General features: G+C 40.0%; 1 protein-coding gene across 1 annotated transcript; it reads left to right on the top strand.

Annotated features, from left to right (window-relative positions):
• The first annotated feature begins 8,812 nt into the window (after positions 1-8,812).
• Positions 8,813-9,772, top strand: LOC115499848 (olfactory receptor 1L8-like). The gene has a single exon (XM_030294050.1). The coding sequence runs from the start codon at positions 8,813-8,815 to the stop codon at positions 9,770-9,772; it is 960 nt and encodes a 319-aa protein (XP_030149910.1).
• The last annotated feature ends 10,959 nt before the right edge of the window (positions 9,773-20,731 follow it).

Here is a 20,731-nt window from a genome sequence, read left to right as displayed (position 1 = left end):
TAAATTTCATATATATAAAAAAAATTAAAAAAAAACGGCTGGATACATGCCTCACCAAGAGGAAGGGAAGCTGTCTGCTGGAGTTTGAAAGAGACTGTTTGGATGTTTCCCCTGCCTTTGCACAAAATACTCTGAACAGTCAAGAAGTGACTAGCAAGTTTAAAATCTCATGCCTTTAGGGAATAATCATGATGCTAGCACCCATTTAGTGCATGCTTATCACATGCCACATACTGGGTGGAATATTCCTATCACTTTACAGTTCAGCCTTCTTAGCCTCACAGAGGTTGAGCCCACAGTCCAAAATGAAGTGTCAAAATAAGCATTTGAAATAAAATGTGTGTGACACCAGAGCCTAAGCACTTAACCACTACCATGTTCTCAAGAGTAGAAATATGGTTGGGGCACCTGGAGGCTCAGTCGGTTGGGCAGCCGACTTTGGCTCAGGCCATGGTCTCACATCTTGTGTCATGATCTCGCGGTTTGTGGGTTCGAGCCCTGAGTTGGGCTCTGTGCTGACAGCTCAGAGCCTGGAGCCTGCTTCAGATTCTGTGTCTCCCTCTCTGCCCCTCCACCACTCATGCTCTCTCTCTCTCCCTCAAAAATAAATAGGTAAACATTGAAACAAAATTTTTCAAAGAGTAGAAATATGGCATTTTGGAAGGCCAATGAAGAAAAGTACTCTCAGTGCACTGTGGGGTCTTCAAATCACATGGACAAATGGCTTACAACCTGGCTTGAGAATGACTCTTCTTGGAGCTGGATATCTCTGTCTGAAATAAAAGGAGATAAGACATAAGAGGAGAATGTAGCTATCAGACTGTTTATCCAACACATACACATACACACACACATCATACACAAACACACCCATGCACATACACACACCCATGGACATACACACAAAACTATGCACACACACACATGTTGCCTTATCATGGTTTTAGTTCTCTCCCTTCTATACCCATTCTTGGTTAAAATACAGTGTGAGTGTTTATATGTGAAAACACACATGTAGTCACACACACATGCACACCATCACAGACCTCAGATCTATATGCATTCTCTTCATGACATAAACTCATTCTAGGTAAAACACAATCAGGGTTTGTGTTACTTTTACATGAATTAACACACAACGGATAAATAAAACACTGTTGCACACAACACAATACATAAACATCACAGTCATCCAAACAAAGCACAACCCACACAAAAAAGCACATACTATCTACAGATAGGTACATGTGCAGCAATGCAAATACACCACACACAAACATAAGCGTAAACAGCACACGAATACACACACACACACACACACACACACACACACACACACTACCAAGAAGAGTTTTCCTTCCATAATCTATTGAAACCCTGTCTACATGAACAGAGTTGGTATGTGAGTCAGTTAACCACTAAGTGCACCAGGTTATACAAACAACACAAAAAAATACACATCCAGTGCCAGGTGGTAATTCTCCATCTTCCTCTGACCTGCAACATTCCTTGGTGAGCTCAGACACTTCTGGTCGAGGTTGTTCCTTGGGCCTTCACTTTTTGTTCAGGACACCTGGTATCCAAGGAACAATTTCTCACGACCTAGGGACCTTGTGAAGGTTTCATTCCTGTTTTCCAGCAGCAGAAAAATGGGCAAGAAGATCCTCATTCACCAACAAGATTAATACCTCAGGGGAACAGCCCAAGCTTCTGATGAAAGCAGAAGCCTATATAGGCTAATTGCCCAATTTCTGGCCTTTCCCTTGGGAGGTAACCTGTGAAGGAACTAGAGGAGCTGAGTCACAAGTCCCAGGAGAAGGTGTCCTTGATGTTGATGTCATGAAGAGCAGAAGTGACCATGGCCACCTTGGCTTCTGAATAGCTATGGGGGCAGTCTTTCCATACCTTACAGAACGTCCAAAACAGGATAAGACCTGACCCTTGCAGACTCCCAAATTTAAGACCTGGCTTCCATCAGAGCAAGCATTCCACTGCCACCTGAGAGCTTGCAGGTCTCCTCGCTCCCCTGAGATACTCTGCAGGGCAGGAGCTGAGGCTTGATCAGGAAAGAGTCAAATGGTGAGATTGATCCCAGGGCATTAGACACAGACTGACCTGAGATCAGTACAAGCTCTGCCACTGGGTCATCTAAGCAAGGGACTTACGTTCTGCTCCCTCAGACCTATGGCAGGTGGTAACAGTTCCTTGACTGCAAGGTTATTGTCAGCATTAAATGAGATACTGGTGCTAAAGCACTAAACCGAGCCAGTTTCCTAAAGACAAGCTGGCCTAAGGGACAAACATCCTAATGAATTTGCAAAATGAAGCATTCACTTTAATAACTGTTCAAGTTTGTAACATACCAACCCAAGTCTTCATTTAATTTTAAATTATCCTAGTAGCAGACTGTGGATGGGAAACAGGAACACAAGACTTTATTTTCCATTTTATGCTTTTGATAATGGGTCTTCTTTCTTCTGAAAGTCAGAATAATGGTAATATATGCCATCACAGAAATGTATATATGACAGAGAGAGGAAGAGAGATAGAGATTTTAAGAATTGGCCTATGCCATTGTGGGAGCTGACAAGTCCAAAATCCACAGGGCAGACAGATCTGCACGCGGAAATTCAGGCTGTCTTGAGGCAGAGTCTCTTCTCCAAGAAATCTCATTTTTTGCTTGGACTCTTAAGGCCTTCAGCTGATTAAATAAGAGTAATCTCCTTTACTTAACATTATTCTACTTTACTTACATATATTAACTTTATAAAATATTTTACTTCATTTACTTAAATTATATTCCTTTACTTAAAGTCAACTGATTGTAGATGTTAATCACATCAACAAAATACCTCCATGGCAACACCTGAATTACTATCTGGTTAAGTAACTGGGTACCATAGCCCAGCCAACTTCACAAAGAAAATTAACCATCACAAGTAGTGAGGTCAGAGTGCTAGTCAAGGAATCCTCACCTGGGAAAAATATGGAGATAGGGTTGCTGTGAGAAAATAGATCAGCAACCAGTAAAGGGTACTGTTCCATCTCTATGAACAAAGAAAATCAAGGATGAATGAGGAGACTGAGTGTACTCAATAAAACATTCTAGTCCCTTGCTCGATTTTTAGACCTGAGCCACTTTTCAGACCCAGAATCCACTGACGGATGGAGAGACCACGTCCCAAGAAGGAAAAGCCATGCAACACCACAGAGAGTGCGCTCATGATGATTCTCCCTGTCCTTCCCCAGAGGTACCTATGGCCATTTACTTGGGCAAATTTATATGGGGGAAATTCATCATGGTGTCATTGTTAGAGAGGATGCAAATGGGGACAAGGTATTAAATGGAGTGCTGGCCAAATCGGTTATACAGTGGGTCCACTTAATCTGCAGACTCACTGTGTGACTTCAGTAGTCTCCTTAAATATAATTACAAAGAATGCTTGGCAGTTGGCACATCCCCAACATTGAATCCCTGACCTTTGGGGATCCTCTGAAATTGCCCATCACCAAGTCAGGGCAATAAATCAAAAATAATAATCCGAGGGGAATGGCAGAGAAAGCATGCCAGAGAGGATAGCCATCATTTCTCTCCTTCATTCACCATTTGAGTCCCTACAAAAGACAGACCCTGGAAGGTGATAGTGGACTATTGCAAACTCAACCGAGGAGTAGCCTCAATCTCAGCCATCTTCCCAGATGTGGTATATTTGCTACTGAGGACTAGTATGTGGTCTTAGCTATGTGGTTTGCAGCCACTGATCTGGTGGATGCATTCTTTTCCACCTCTAATACACAAAAGGATCAGAAACAGCTTGCGTGTACTTTGAATGGAAATGGTATATGGTTTTCCCCAGGGTTCTGCTAACTCTCTTGAATTCTGTCATAATATCGTTGTAAAACATGCAGACAATCTAGATATCCCACAGAACATCACACTGGTCCACTGTATCAATGACACCATGGTAAATGGATCAGATAACCAAGAAGTTACTAGCAAGTTGGAGCCTTAGAAAGACATGTACAGTCTTGAGGGTGAAAGATAATCACTGCAAAAATGCAGGAGACCCATTATACCAGTATCATTTATAGAAACCCAGTGATCTAGGAGAGGGATCAGAAAGCTATGGCTGCACAGAATATCCCCTATAACCAGCTGACAGGAAGAAAACTCCTGAGCATGGTTCATAAATAGATCAGCTCACTGTGTAATTGCAGGTCAAAAATGAATGATGACTCCACTATAATTCATCAAGGTTTGCCTCGTAAGGTAGCCCTCAGCTTTAAGCTCTTTTTGGGGATAGCCTTGACTGAAAGAAACTGCTTCACACAAGCATTCTTCCATCCAAGGGCAGCCTACACCCAGTGATCAACATGAGGATATAAAGAGCCATCCCCCTCAATGTCCTAGCTCCAGAGCTCCCAGGAGGGTCAGCTGAGACCTTCATGAGGACTGTATCACAACCCAACTTCTCCCTCTGCCCAACTCTGCTTTCTTCCTCTCCCATCCACAGATGTGGATCCCTAGAGCCCTCTCTAGTAAATGCCCCACAGGCTAATCTCCATCTGAAAGTCAGGTTCCTGCAGAACCCAAACTGTAACACTCCCTACTCAACCAAACACACACACACACACACACACACACACACACACACACACTCGTCCTCCCCTTTGATTACTCTATACTTGAGGACACTAAAGCATGCCCTGGAGATGTTATGGTAAGTTTGAAAGGCTTGGAAATAACCTCTATCTTCAGAAGGTGGCCTCAGGAGTTTGTTGTTCCCCTAAGGGCAGCTCTGCTCAATTCGGTTGCCATTGTGATTTCTGTATTGAGAGAGAGGTCACAGTGCAAACTCTCTTGAGGGGTCCGGTTGGAATGAACACACTGTAGCTTCCACAGCCCAGCAAGGACCCAAAGGAGTCCAGGAGAGCAGAGGCAAACTCATGAGAAGCCAACAGAGTTTCCCCGACCAGGAGAGTTCCTGCTACAGTGAACCTGGGCATCTCTGCCTTCTGCAGAACAGAGAACAACTGAAGCATGCTGAGAGACAGAGGGTGAGGAATAAGGATGTGAGGGAATATCAGAAAAATTTTTTCCCTCTGGAATCTAGAGCAATCTGCCTATCTGCTTTTTCCTCCTTCCTCCCAACCCCTCTTGCTATCTCTGGCTAGAAGGTCAAAGATCAGCTTTGATGGATAGATAAATTTAACCAATTTGGAAAAGGGGTTCAGGAGGGAGAAAAGATTTTTTTAAACCAGAAAGGGTGAAATGATATCTGGATATGGACAGTGAACACCAGCATGCTGGCTGCCCACCTGATCATCCACCTGACCTGGGTACTTATTTGAGCCTCCTTTTAGCTCCTTTAGCTCCAAAAATCACATGGACACAGTATATGAGAGTTCAGCCTAACATTTAAGTCTGGCTTTGTATTTTATGATCACCCGATTTGATCCCTATGCCAGTATGTCATTATACCATGATTTGGGGAGGGGGGGGTTATTTATTTATTTATTTATTTATTTATTTATTTATTTTGAGAGAGAGAGAGAGACAGAGAGAGAAAGTAAGAGAGAGAGAGAGAATGAGCAGAGGTGAGGCAGAGAGAGAGGGAGAGAGAGAATCCCAAACAGGCTCCATGCTCAGCACAGAGCTCAAAGTGGGGCTCGATCCCAAGACAGTGAGAGTATGACTGAGCTATGATCAAGAGCTGGACACTCAACCATCTGAGCCACCCAGGTGCCGTATACCATGGTTTTTAAGGAATCAGATTCCCAGTAAGTAGATATGGGGAGTTTAGTGGAAAAGCTACATACATACACAAAAGTCGCCCTCCCTAACACATCCCACGCTTTGAGAATGATTCCCTCAGATTCTCACTTCCAAAGCTTCTTTCTAGTTTGCCACGTACTCAGCCCAGATGAGACACAGTGGTACCCAACCTTACTTGATCCCTTTAAATCTTCATCTCACTCTCTCCAGGTATCCCCTTCATAAATAACTTATTTTTGCTGATGTATATTTTACAAACTGCACTTATATGTTCTATTTGCTCTTTAGAATATCGAAAGTCACTCAATGCACAAGTAATAGAGGTCAAGTACAGCCCCCACCTGTGCTTCCAAGTCCATTGCACTTTCTACCACACCCTTGACTTAATATACACACAGTGCCCCAGCCATCCAAGACCAAATTCCCCATTTTTGTTGCCAATCACACATATGAGAATTTTCAAATTCTGCAATCTGTTTAACACAGAAAAAAAAGATATCCCACCATAACAGCAAAGGTCTGTTTTTAACATGGGGTGAGAAACATTTAAGGAAACAAAATGTGTGGGATGTGTATGTGTTAAAATAGAAAATGATGAAATTGGAAAAAAAATTGATCCTGTGCATGATTGTTTCAGACATATTTTATAGCTTTATAAAAATATGAGAAGATGAAAAGTGGTTAATACTTAAATCTTGAGATTCAGAGTTAATCCTGAATTTGAAACCTATTTTTGGACATTTACTTCATGTGTGAGTTTAGCAAATTATTTGATCTCTGAATCTGCTTCCTCATTAGAAAAAGGAAATAGGAATAATAATACCTTATGCCAGGGCACCTGGGTGGCTCAGTTGGTTGAGTGTCCAACTCTTAATTTTGGCTCAGGTCATGATCCCTGCATCGTGGGATCGAGCCCTGCATCAGGCTCTGCGTTAAACATGGAGCCTGCTTGAGAGTCTCTCCCCCTCTCCTTCTGCCTCTCCCCTACTTGCATGCTCTATCTTTCTCTCTCGGTCAAATAAAAAAAAAATAGCTTATGCCTCACACGTTTGCAGTGAGGATTAAACAAAATTCTACCTGTATAAGATAAGTGTTTAATTACTGATTCACTCTCAGATTATTCAAAATATGGACAAATACACCATCTAAGAAAGCTTTGTAAATTCATATTAAGGTTAATCTGGCCATAAAAGCATTAACGTGTGGGGACGGGTGTTGTTTTAGTATTCAGATTCATTAATTCTGAGAAAATGTACAAATACCTAGTTAGAGAAAAAGTCATTGGCACCAACAGTGATGGGGAAAAGACAGTGGTATCAAATATTTACTCTGTCCTTGGAATCATTCTAAATGCTTTAAGCACATGTTTTAAATGAAAACATCATAAAAATATTATGGGGAAAAATATTAGTATAGCTATTTACAGATAAGAAAACTGAAATGTAAAGATACTTAATTATTTGCCTGATACTAACCAGCTGCAAAGTGGGCATTTAATTCTTGTATGAACAAATGAATAAACAAATGGTGATTCTTTGAACTGCTATTTAAAAAATGCCTACCCAATGTGTCCATTCTCAATGTCTTGATGAATAATTCAAAACACTTTGTAGGTAGGGGCACCTGTGTGGCTCAGTCGGTTAAGTGTCCAACTTCACCTCGGGTCATGATCTCGCGGTCCATGAGTTCAAGCCCCACATCGGGCTCTGTGCTGACAGTTCAGAGCCTGAAGACTCCTTCAGGTTCTGTGCCTCATTCTCTCTCTACCCCTCCCCTGCTCTCAATCTGTCTCTCTCTCTCTGTAAAAAATAAATAAACATTAAAAAATGTTTTTAAATAAATAAATAAATAAATAAAACACTTTGTATGCATGAGGATATGTGAGTTTATGTTGTTCATGGTAACAAAGATTTAGAGGACATTTAGGGAAACATAGTAAGTGTGCTGCTTGCATACAATGGAAAGAGTCAGAAGTAAAGGGCCAGAACATTGGTAGATCTCCAAAATTATACATAGATAGAAAAAGAAAGAGTGAGATATATGCCACAGTATTATTGAAGTAATTGTTGAAGTAAGTGGAAGGAAAAATACCTAGACAAAGCAATAATAGATATTTTTTAAGGATATCGATATAACTAAATAAATGGATGCTGGCATAGAAGGACATATGCTCGCTTAATGGTTGGATGTCCAGGATATGGGAACATGATCAGATTTAGGAAACTAGAAGAAAAATAGGTAAAAAGTAAATTTAAAAATAAGGGTTTGTATGGACTGATAGTGATAGGTTGACATTCACTAAGGAACATGAGCTTCTAAATAAGTACCGCTAAAGATAAACGAAGCACAACAACAAAACTTTGCTGGCCTAGGTTCATTATTCCTCTGATTTCCCTGTTGAATATTTCATCAACCCCCTTTTTTTGGCAAGTAGTTTCAAAGGTAAAGCTCAGAATGACATAACTGAGCATTTGTTTTGATACAGAGAAAAATAAAACCATCTAATCTAAAATAATCCCACTCTACTTTTGTCAGTCTCTATCCCCTTATGTGATTTATTTTTCTTCATAGAATGTAGAACTATCTGATGATATTGATAGATGATGATGATGATGATGATGATGATGATGAAGATAGATAGATAGATAGATAGATAGATAGATAGATTCTTTACTCAAATGGAAGATCTAAAAGCCAGGCTGGCTCTGCCTTTTTCACAGTGGTGTCCCTACTCCCAGAAGAGCACTTTACACAAAGTAGGTGCTCAATAGGCAAATATGTTTAAGATTTAATATTAAGCTGAATTAGGAAAGTTAAACTCTGTTCCCGAAAGAAAATTCTTGTTCCCAAAGTCCATGCTATCGATACCAGAAGTGTGTGAAATCTGAAAGCTGAGAGGGGAAGGCAGCATCAGGCACCACAAAGTTGACAAGTTGCCAACATGGTAGCTAATCATGACCTTATGGGTGAAAAGTAAGCATAGGAAGAAACATACTTACGGGCTTGTTATGAAAGCATTTTGTGTGAAATGGTAAGATGTTCTTTGTTTTAGCTGGCTTCATGATCATGGAAAGAGTCAACCAAACCAGCAGTGTTTCTGAGTTCATCCTCCTGGGACTCTCCTCCCAGCCTGAAGACCAGAAGCCACTCTTTATCCTCTTCCTCACCATGTACCTGGTCACCATAACAGGGAACCTGCTCATCATCCTCGCCATCCACTCTGACCCCCAGCTCCAAACCCCCATGTATTTCTTTCTGAGTTTCCTGTCCTTCACTGACATTTGCTTTACAACAACCATTGTCCCCAGGATGCTAGTGAGCTTCCTGTCAGAGAAGACCATCTCCTATGCTGAGTGTCTGACACAGATGTATTTTATTTACGTTCTGGGCAACACTGACAGCTTCCTCCTGGTGGTCATGGCCTTTGACCGCTATGTGGCCATCTGTGACCCCTTCCACTATGTCACCACCATGAACCACCACCGCTGTGTCCTGCTGGTGGCCTTTTCCTGCTCATTTCCTCACCTCCACTCACTCCTACACACACTGCTACTGAATCGTCTCACCTTCTGTGACAACAATGTTATCCATCACTTCCTCTGTGACATCAACCCTCTGCTGAAATTGTCCTGCTCCTCCACATTTCTCAATGAAATCGTGATAATGTCAGAAGGTTCTGTTGTTTTGGTGACCCCCTTTGTGTGCATCACCTTCTCTTATATACGAATCCTCATCACAGTTCTCAAGATCCCGTCAGCTGCTGGGAAACGCAAAGCCTTCTCCACCTGTGGTTCTCACCTCACTGTGGTAACCCTCTTTTATGGAAGCATCTTCTATGTCTATTTACAGCCCCTGTCCAACTACACTGTGAGAGATCGTGTGGCAACAATTGTCTACACACTTCTTACCTCCATGCTGAACCCTTTTATCTATAGCCTGAGAAACAAAGACCTGAAACAGGGCCTGAGGAAACTGATGGGCAGGAGGAAGTCCTAGCCAGAACCTCTGGGAGTATGTTCATGAGTGTCTCTTCTCCTTTGGACCCTGTTTCTGCTGGTCAGCAGGGATAATTCATATGTGTCATGGATGTTGGATTGTATCCATTTCTTTGCATATGCAACCATCTTCCATTGAGATCATTATGATTCAATAATTGGCTCAAGGTCTACCAAAATCTTGGCTTCCAGTTTTCACATTTCTACCTCTCTCTACTTCCTCTTCTCCAGGAAACAATATCTTTTTTCATTCGCTTTAAGTACAGTTGAAACCTGTTTCCACATAAATTCCTGGAACTAATTCATATCGGTTCAAGGACTTTGATTCCCTTAGTATCCTTCTTACTTTAATGAACTTCTGTAATCAGTTTTGCTAGCTTTTTGAAAATAATTACAGTAATTTAGGGAGAGAAAGAGAGAGAGAGATACAGAGATAGATTGAAAATTTCATCAATTGGAAACTTTCACCAAAGCAAAGAATGTGTCTGGCCCATCAGTTTATGCAGGGATTTTGCTCTTCCTTCTTCTCTATCATTGACAGCAGGATATTCCAGAATATTCTGGGCACTGTAGGAACACAGGCCCATCTCTTAGCCCTGATTAGCTAAATGACTTAGTAGTTCAGCACACAACTGAACCAATGATCAGGCCAGCATGCAGCGGGGAGTTGCCTCTGGGTCTTTACCCTAGTCATCTCTTGTCTGTCCCTCATAGGCACTCACTCCCCTTGAGCCCTCTCTTAGCTTCAACTCCTCTTACAGACCCCTCTATTTCTACCATCACTACCCCTCTGAAATCTGCCTGGTTCTCAAGGAAAGATTTGTTGTATGTACTTAGAATTATCTTCCATATTTTTTGAAGAGAGAGTTAAAACCCGTATATGAACGTTGAAGGCAGATATAACTAGGAGATTCCAGAACCAAACATAGAGGCTCTGGGATGTAGAGTCATCCAGTGCTACAGGCAATGACTTGATTCTGTTTACTTTTCTTTTCATTTTTTATTCTCTATTATTCTTTCAGGGATTGTAGACTCTGCAGTATTTTGTATCTTAATATTTTTGCCACTTACTGTTCTATATCATTTCCAGAGATATTACTCAGCAGGTCTCACATGGGGGCCTGTGAACCTGGATTTTAATAAGCACCCCATAGAGAAAACTAACTTGGCCTTATGTGAGCAGCTGAATGTTTGAAAATTTCTGATCTTTCATTGTCTCGATGTTTGTATTTCTAAGACTCATGTCCGATAGTAATAGTATATCAAGTTATCAAGCTACATGTACACAGACACTCATTGATTACAGCATTGTTTGTAATAGTGAAAAATTAGAAACAACCTAAATGCCCATCAATAGGAGAATAGACAAATAATGGTTCAATTTTTCCATAGAAAGAAATAATATATAGTAATTATAAATAATAAGGTGTATCTCTACCACTGCCCTGAATAGCCATTATGAGTGAAGTTGCAAAATAAAATGCTTAAGAATAAACCCAATTGGGGGTGCTGGGTGACTCGGTCGGCTAAGCATCTAACTTTGGTTTAGGTCACGATCACAGTGTGTGAGTTTGAGCCCCGCGTCGAGCTTTGTGCTGACAGCTCAGAGCCTGGAGCCTGTTTCGAATTCTTTGTTTCCCTCTCTCTTTCTGCCCCTCCCAAGCTTGTGCTATCTCTCTCTCTCTCTCAAAAATAAATAAGTTAACATTTAAAAACAAGAATAAACCCATTTTAAAAAAAGAATAAGCCTAATAATAAATAAAATGCTGAATCATAAATCTGTATTTTAAATGTGTATGTGTGTATGATGAATAAGTGAGATTATATATTCAATAAGAAAATCTCCCACTGAAAATTTTTAATTCCTGCTTCAGATTCTGTGTCTCCTTCTGTCTCTGCTCCTCCCCTGCTTGTGCTGTCTCTCTCTATCAAAAATAAATGAACATTTAAAAAAAATTTTTTAAAGGGGCACCTGGGTGGCTCAGTCGGTTAAGTGTCTGCTTAGCTCAGGTCATGATCTCACGGCTCGTGAGTTAGAGCCCCACATCAGGCTCTGTGCTGACAGCTCAGAGCCTGGAGCCTGCTTCAGATTCTGTGTCTCCTCTCTCTGCTCCTCTTCTCGTTCTCTCTCTCTCTCTCTCTCTCTCTCTCTCTCTCTCTCTCTTAAAAATAAATAAACATTTAAAAAATTTAAAGAAATTTGTTAATTCTAGGACAGGACATGGAATAGGGAAGCAAGAGATAATGTTTGCTTTTTAGTTTGTATATATCTGTAATATTGGAAGTTGTTAAAATGGCACACATATTTTTTGTAGATTAAAACTACTAATTACTAAGGAAAGTGTAACATAATCTATTGCTCTGTTTTTCATAGCATTTACTTTTGTTTAAACAGAAATAATATCATGCCATGGTAGGAAAGGGTTGATATAAAGGAGGTCAGATCACCCTCCATTCAATGTCCTAATTCTTATGTTGGAGAAGCCGATAAAGGGGAACATTCCACGTGTGCAGCAATATCACCTCCACACAACCATAGTTGTCTTTTATTACTATCAACACTCTGGTGTTGGAAGAGAAAATTCTGATCATTTTTTTCTCCAAGAATGGGCATAGCCATAGATAGGCCTTTGACCATGGTCCTTTGTCCCTTGAATAAGTCTGGGTGAGGTCCAATGATCTGCATTTCTAACAAGTCCCCAGCTAATGCTGATGTGTGGATTTAGAAACAATACTTTGAGAATCACTAGGCTACCAGATATCAAGACCTCCTATAGATCTATGGTAACTAAAACTATATGGATATTTCTGAAAGTCTAGACGAACAAGACAAATGCCGTAAATCGAGAGCCCAGAAACATATCCATAGATTAGTGTATACTTGATTTAGGAATGAGGCATTGGAGAGCATATTTTCATAAATGGAGCAAAGACACTTAGGAATTCACACAGAAAAATGAAATTGGATCCCTATTACACACCATATGCAAAAACTAAACTTACCTGTGAATTGAAATCTAAACTTAAATATAAAAATTAAAACTATACCTTTACATAAAAGAATTAGGAGAATATCTTTGTCTTCTTGAAGTGGAAAAATATTTCTTAAACAAGACGTAGACAGAAAGCACTAACCATAAAAGAAAGAATAGCAAATTGGACGTGTTAAAGTTAAATACTAATTTATGTCTGTCAGAAGACATTATAGAGTAAAAAGACAAAATGGTAAAAGATATTTGAAATTCATAAAACCAACAAAACACCCAAACTAAGAATACATAAAGATCCCAGGCAATCAAGAAGGAAAAGAAAGTGATGGAGGAAACTATGGAAAGGAATTAAGCTTTTCACACACACACACACACACACACGCACGCACAAATGGCCAATAATTACATGAAAAGATGCTGAGTTTAATTCAAATTCAAATTGAATCATAATGGGAACCCACTGCACACCTACCAGATCAACAAAATTAGAATTCAGAAGTTAAATATCAAGGGTTAGAAAAAAAAAAGTGGAAGAGTAGATCATTATTCTGCTAGTGGGAGTATTAATTGGTACAACCAATTTGGAAAACAATTTGTTGTTACATAACATAGTAAAGATACGCAATTTGTTAATTCCATTCTTGGGTATATATTCCAGAGAAACACATGTACATGTCCAACAAGAGACATAAATAAAAACATTTAATACAGGAATTAAACTTATGAAGCCCTAGGGGTGCCTAGGTGTGTCAGTTAAGCATCCGACTTTGGCTCAGGTCATGATCTCACAGTTTGTGAGTTTGAGCCCCACTTCGGGCATTGCACTGAAAGATAAAAATCATATGATCCTCTCAATAGTCACAGAAAAATCATTTGACAAAATGCAAACCCCTGCATGAGAAAAACTCAATAAATTGTATATAAAATGAATATACATCAACATAATAAAGGCCATATATGACAAGCCTACAGCTAACATCATATTCAATGGTCAAAGGTTGAAATCTTTTCCACCAGAAACAGCAACACTACAGGAAACACGATGACACTAAATTCATGTCTTTCAATAATCACTCTAAATGTAAGTGGACTAAATGCTCCAATCAAAATGCATGGGGTATCAGAATGGATTTAAAAAAAAAAAATCTATATGCTGCCTACAAGAGACTCATTTTAGATCTAAAGACACCTGCAGATTGAAAGTAAGGAGATGGAGAACCATCTAACATGCTAATGGATGTCAAAAGAAAGCTGGAGTAGCCATACTTATATCAGAAAAACTAGCTTTTAAAACAAAGGTTGTAACAAGAAAGGAAGGCATTATATCATAACTAAGGGGTCTATCCACCAAGAAGATCTAAAAATTGTAAATATTTTGAGCACCTGTGTGGCTCAGTCTGTTAATTGTCCAAATTTGGCCGAGGTCATGATCTCACAGTTTGTGGGTTCAAGCCCTATATCGGTCTGTGATGATAGGTCAAAGCCTGGAGTCTGCTTCAGATTCTGTGTCTTCCTCTCTCTGCCTCTCCCCCACTCACACTCTGTCTCTCTTTCAAAAATAAATAAACATTAAAAAAATATTTAAAATTTTTTTAATTGTAAATATTTATGCCCCCAACTTGAAAGAGCCCAAATATATAAATAAATTAATCACAAATATAAAGAAACTCATTAATAATAATGCCATAATAGTAGGGGACTTCAACACCCACTCAGCAATGGACAGATCATCTAAGCAGAAAATCAACAAGGAAACAATGGCTTTGAATGACACTGGACCACATGGACTTAACAGATATATTGAGAAAATTTCATCCTAAAACAGCAGAACACACATTCTTCTCATGGGCACATGGGTTATTCTCCAAAATAGATCACATACTGTCACAAATCAGCCCTCAATAGGTACAAAAAGATCAATATCAGACCATGCATATTTTCAGACCACAACGCTATGAAACTTGAAATAAACTACAAAGAAAAATTTGGAAAGACCACGAATACTTGGAAATTAAAGAACATCCTATGAAAATAATTAATGGGTTAACCAAGAAATTAAAGGAGAAATTAAAAAATACATGGGAGCCAATGAAAATGAAAACACAACAGTCCAAAACCTCTGAAATGCAGCAAACGAAGTCATAAGAGGGAAGTCTATAGCAATCCAGGCCTTCCTAAAGAAGGAAGAAAGGTCTCAAATACACAACCTAATCTTACACCTAAAGGAGCTGGAAAAAGAGCAACAAATAAAACCTAAAACCAGAAGAAGAAGGGAAATAATGAATATTAGAGCAGAAATCAATGATATCCAAACAAAACAAAAAACAGAACAGATCAATGAAACCAGAAATTTATTCTTTGAAACAATTAACAAAATTGATTGATTTTGTTAGATTGATCAAAGAGAATAAAGAAAGGACCCAAATAAATGAAATCAAGAATGAAAGAGGAGAGATCACACCCAACACTGCAGAAACACAAACAATAATAAGAGAAAATTATGAGCAATTATATTGCAACAAATTGGGCAATCTGGAAGAAATGGACACATTCCTTGAAATATATAAGCTACCAAAATTGAAACAGGAAGAAATAGAAACTTTTAACAGACCCATAACCAGTAAAGAAATTGAATCAATAAGTTGATTCAAAAATCCCCCAACAAACATGATTCCAGGGCCAGATGAATTTCCAGGGGAATTATACCAAACATTTAAAGATGAGTTAGTATTTATTCTAACTGTTCCAAAAAATGGAGCTGTTCTAAAAAATGGAAATGGAAAGACAACTTCCAAACTCATTGTATGAAGCCAGCATTACCTTGATTCCAAAACCAGCTAGAGACCCCACTAACAAGGAGACTTACAGATCAATCCCCCTGATGAACATGGATGCAAAAATTCTCAACAAGATACTAGCAAACCAAATCCAACAATGCATTAAAAGAATTATTCACCACAATCAAGTGGGATTTATTCCTGGGCTTCAGGGGTGGTTCAATATCCACAAATCAATCAATGCAGTACATCACATTAATAAAAGGGTAAGACCTATATGATCCTCTCAATAGATGAAGAAAAATATTTGACAAAACATAGTATCCTTTCTTCATAAAAACCCTCAAGAAAGTAGGGATAGAAGGAATATACCTCAAGATCATAAAGGCCATATACAAAAGACCCACAGCTAATATTGTCCTCAATGGGGAAACACTGAGAGCTTTCCCCTTAAGATCAGGAACATGACAGGGATGTCCACTCTTACCACTGTTGTTCAACATGGTGTTGGAAGTCCTAGCCTCAACAATCAGACAACAAAAAGAAATAAAAGGCATCCAGAATGGAAAGGAAGAAGCCAAACTTTCACTGTTTGCAGACAACATGATACTCTATGGGGAAAAGCCAAAAGACTCCACCAAAAAACAGCTAGAACTCAAACATTAATTCACCAAAGTCACAGGATATGAAATCAATGTACAGAAATCAGTTGCATTTCTATACACCAATAATAAAGAAGCAGAAAAAGAAATCAAGGAATTGATCCCATTTACAATTGTATCAACAACTATAAAATACCTAGGAATAAAACCTAACCAAAGAGGTAAAAGATCTGTACACTGAAAACTATAGAAAGCTCATGAAAGAAATTGAAGAAGACAGAAAGAAATGGAAAAGCATTCAATACTCGTGGATTGGAAGAACAAATATTGTTAAAATGTCAATACTACCCAATTAATCTACACATACAATGTAATCCTATCAAAATAACAACAGCATTCTTCACAGGGCTAGACAAATAATTCTAAAATTTGTATGCAATCAGAAAAGATCCCGAAGAGCCAAAGTAATGTTGAAAAAGAAAACCAAAGCTGGAGGCATCACATTTCTGGACGTCAAGCTGTATTACAAAGCTGTAATCATCAAGACAGTATGGTACTGACACAAAAACAGCTGAAAGCAAATGGTGTTGGGAAAACTGGACAGCAACATGCAGAAGAATGAAACTGGGCCACTTTCTTACACCATACACAAAAATAAATTCAAAATGGATGAAAGACCTAAATGTGAGACAGGAAACCATCAAAATCCTAGAGGAGACCACAGGCAGTAACCTTGGCCACAGCAACTTCTTACTAGACATGTCTCTGGAGGCAAGAGAAATACAAAGAAAAATGAACTATTGAGACACCATTAAGATAAAAAGCTTCTGCGGAGAGAAGGAAACAACCAACAAAACTGAAAGGCAACTGATAGAATGGGAGAAGATATTTGCAAACGACATATTAGATAAAATGTTGTATCTAAAATCTATAAAGAACTTTTCAAATACAACATCCCCCCCCAAATAATAATATAGTGAAGAAATGGGCAGAAGACATGAATAGACATTTGTCCGAAGAAGACATCCCAATGGCCAACAGACACATGTAAAGATGCTCCACATCACTCACCATCAGAGAAATACAAATCAAAACCACAATGAGATACCAAGTTGCACCTGTCAGAATGGCTAAAATTAATAACTGTAGATAAACAGATGTTGGCGAGGATGCAGAGAAAGGGGAACCCTCTTGCACTGTTGGTGGGAATGCAAACTGGTGAAGCCATTCTGGAGAGTAGTATGGAGGCGCCTCAAAAAACTAAAAATAGAACTACCCTACAACCCAGCAATTGCACTACTAGGTATTTACCCATTGGATACAAAAATACAAACTCCAAGAGGTACATGCACCCCAATGTTTATAGCAACATTATCAACAATAGCCAAACTATGGAGAGAGCCCAAATGTCCATTGACTGATGAATGGATAAAGAAGATGTGGTATATACATATAATGGAATATTACTCAGCCATCAAAAAAATAAATCTTGCCATTTGCAATGACATGGATGGAGCTAGAATCTATTATGCTAAGTGAAATAAATCAATCATAAATACAAATATATGATTTCATTCATATACATAATTTAAGAAATAAAACAGATGAATATATGGGAGGGGGGAAAGATAAGAAAAGGAAATAAACCAGAAGAGACTCTTTTTAATTTTTTTATGTTTATTTATTTTTGAGAGACAGAGAGAGCACAATCAGGGGAGGGGCAGAGAGAAGGAGACACAGAATCCAGCAGGCTCCAGGCCCTACACTGACAGCAGCTAGCCCAATGCAGGGCTCAAACTCATGAACTGTGAAATCATGACCTGAAGCAAAGTCAGACACTTTACTGACTGAGCCACCCAGGTGCCCCCACAAGAGACTCTTAATAATACATAACAAACTGAAGGTTGGTGGAGGGAGGTGGGTGAGGGAGGGGTGGGCTGGATGAGTGATGGGTATTAAGAAGGTCACTTGTGATGAGCACTGGGTGTTGTATGTAAGTGATGAATCACTGAATTCTACTCCTGAAACTAACATTACACTGTATGCTAACTAAAATATAAAGAAGAAGGAGGAGAAGGAGGAGGGGGGGAGGAGTAGAAGAAGAAGAAGAGGAACTGAAAGGGAGGGAGGGAGGGAGGAAGGAAGGAAAGGGAGGGAGAGAGGGAGGAAGGGGAAGGGAGAGAGAGGGAGGGAGGGAGGAAGGGAGGAAGAAGAAAGAATGAGAAGAAGTTGAATGAATGATTAGAAAGGACAGCCACATGACTAGTAAGAGGAAGAGGCAGGAGTAAAAATCCAGGACTTTCTATCTCTCTAGTACCTACTCTAATACATAGATTAAAGCTGAAAAATTAACCTTGAGGCTAAGGAAGCAGACACACACATGTATTGTGACAACAGCAAAATGTGTTTCATTTCCTACATCTTGTTATGGATAGTGTTCACCATGATATACAATATTCTGTCTATAAAATTCCAAAGGAAATTTTCTATCCGGTTTCAATGCCAGGATGAGTCATTATCCTCATTTTTCAGATGAAAACTGAGGCTCTATTATGCAGGCTAAGTAATTTCTTAAAAGCAACTAACTTACTGGCAAGGCCAGCAATCTGTTAAAATCTTCTTTCTTCTGGGGCGCCTGGGTGGCTCAGTCAGTTGAGCCTCCGGCTTTGGCTCAGGTCATGATCTTGCAGTTCATGGGTTTGAGCGCCACATCTGGCTCTGTGCTGACAGCTCAGAGCCTGGAGCCTGCTTCAGATTCTGTGTCTCCCTCTCTCTCTGCCCCTCCCCCACTAATTCTCTCTCTCTCTCTCTCTCTCTCTCTCTCTCTCTCAAATAAATAAACATTAAAAAATTTTTTTAATCTTCTTTCTTCAACACTAACCCTTAAAAGACTGCTCTGAGCCTAAACTCTGAAAACACATACACTATTTTTCCAAAGTCCCTTAGCTAAATATGACAACAACCATTGCATACCCTGTGCTTTAAACATACATCAACCGACATTAAACTAATCCCACACAGGAAAAAAAATAATCGGATCCACATGCCTGCCAAGACACTGGAACACACATACATACCACTGATCTACCCCCACTGAATCCCCTGGAAACTGCCACTTCCCTGTTCTAGAATATACCTCAGTCCACACCTGCATCCCCAAACATAAAAATATTCACCCACATAAATATTTGTCCACCCCTGATAACCCAGAGTTGGGGAGATTAAAGCACACCCTTGAGATGTTGCAGTGAGGTTAAGTGGCTCTGGGATGAGCCCCACATCAAAACAGAAAGCCTCAGGTCTCCCCTGTCCCCTTGAGTCAGCCATGCTAGGTGTGATTTCCAGTCTGCTTGCTCTGCCTAGAGCAATCACAGGACCAGCTCCCTTGAGAGGTCATCACACCACAACTCCTTCAGCCTAACAAGGGCCCCCGAGGCCAGCAGAGCAGAGCTCAGACTCAGGAGACGCACGCTGCCTGAGCTTCTGCCATCAAGACTGTCCTTGCCCCTTGAGTCAAGACGTCTCTGCCTTCTGAAATGGGGAGTTGGGAAAGCAGCAGCATGCTGGGGGCCAGACTTGAGGGATTGGAGGCCAGTGTGGGGAAACGTGCTATCCCTTCCAAGTAGCACATCAGCTCCCCCGCCTTTCCTGTTCCTCTCCTTGTTAATCAGCCCAGAGTGGCATGGGAGAAACATGAGGGGGCTGTGCTTGGCTGAGAAGCAGACTTGCAGCTGAGTAGCAGATGTGGTGCAGACCAGCTTCTGGGGAAAATGGGAAGGCAAGAACAGCATCTGGATCTGGAGGTGAGCTTCGGTAAGCTGGCCACCCTCTTGGCTCCTCCAACCTCTGGCACTTACTCTTTCCTCCCTGAGGATTTCAACTATTGTGTGGATTAAGCGGTCATAGAGTCCATCTAAAACCTCCACCCAGCTTTTGGTTTTCAGTCCATCCAGTTTGACCTCTAGACCATCTACCCTATGTGCTTTGCTAGAAGCAAAACACAGGAAGGAAGGAAGGAAGGAAGGAAGGTAGGAAGGAAGGAAGGAAGGAAGGAAGGAAGGAAGGAAGGAAGGAAGGAAGGAAGGGAAAGAAAGAAAGAAAGAAAGAAAGAAAGAAAGAAAGAAAGAAAGAAAGAAAGAAAGAAAGAAAGAAAGAAAGAAAAGGAAAGGAAACTATTGTATTCCCAGTCTTACACACTTACCCTGTGCTTTGAGAACTGTTCTTCCTGATTCTCAGATTCAAGACCTTCCTTTTTTCTAGTTATCAGAATAGGTGATCCTCTCACTTATGACCTGGATCACCCAACATCATTAATTAAACCAAATCTCCACTAATTTCTTATTTCCACAGGCAGTCTTTTCACAGATGGCTCACTTTTTAATATTGACCTGTGTTTAACAAACTGTTTTTGCAGCCATGGTATCTCATTTGCTATTCATAAAACATTAGGATTCAGTTCATGAGCAAGTGACAGAGGATAAATCAAGCCCCCATCTTTTGTCTTAACTCCAGGACACTGTCCAGCACCAACCACAACTCTCCATGCCAGACATGCCCCAGACATGCATGGCCAATTTTTTCCACCTGATTT

This window comes from Lynx canadensis, chromosome D4, assembly GCF_007474595.2.
Source record: "Lynx canadensis isolate LIC74 chromosome D4, mLynCan4.pri.v2, whole genome shotgun sequence".
In the NCBI taxonomy this organism is placed as follows: Eukaryota; Metazoa; Chordata; class Mammalia; order Carnivora; family Felidae; genus Lynx; species Lynx canadensis.
This window is presented reverse-complemented; position numbering and strand designations above follow the sequence as displayed.

Excerpts from the sequence above, each read along its gene's own strand:
- LOC115499848 (XM_030294050.1), top strand. The coding sequence starts at position 8,813 with ATGTTCTTTGTTTTAGCTGGCTTCATGATCATGGAAAGAGTCAACCAA.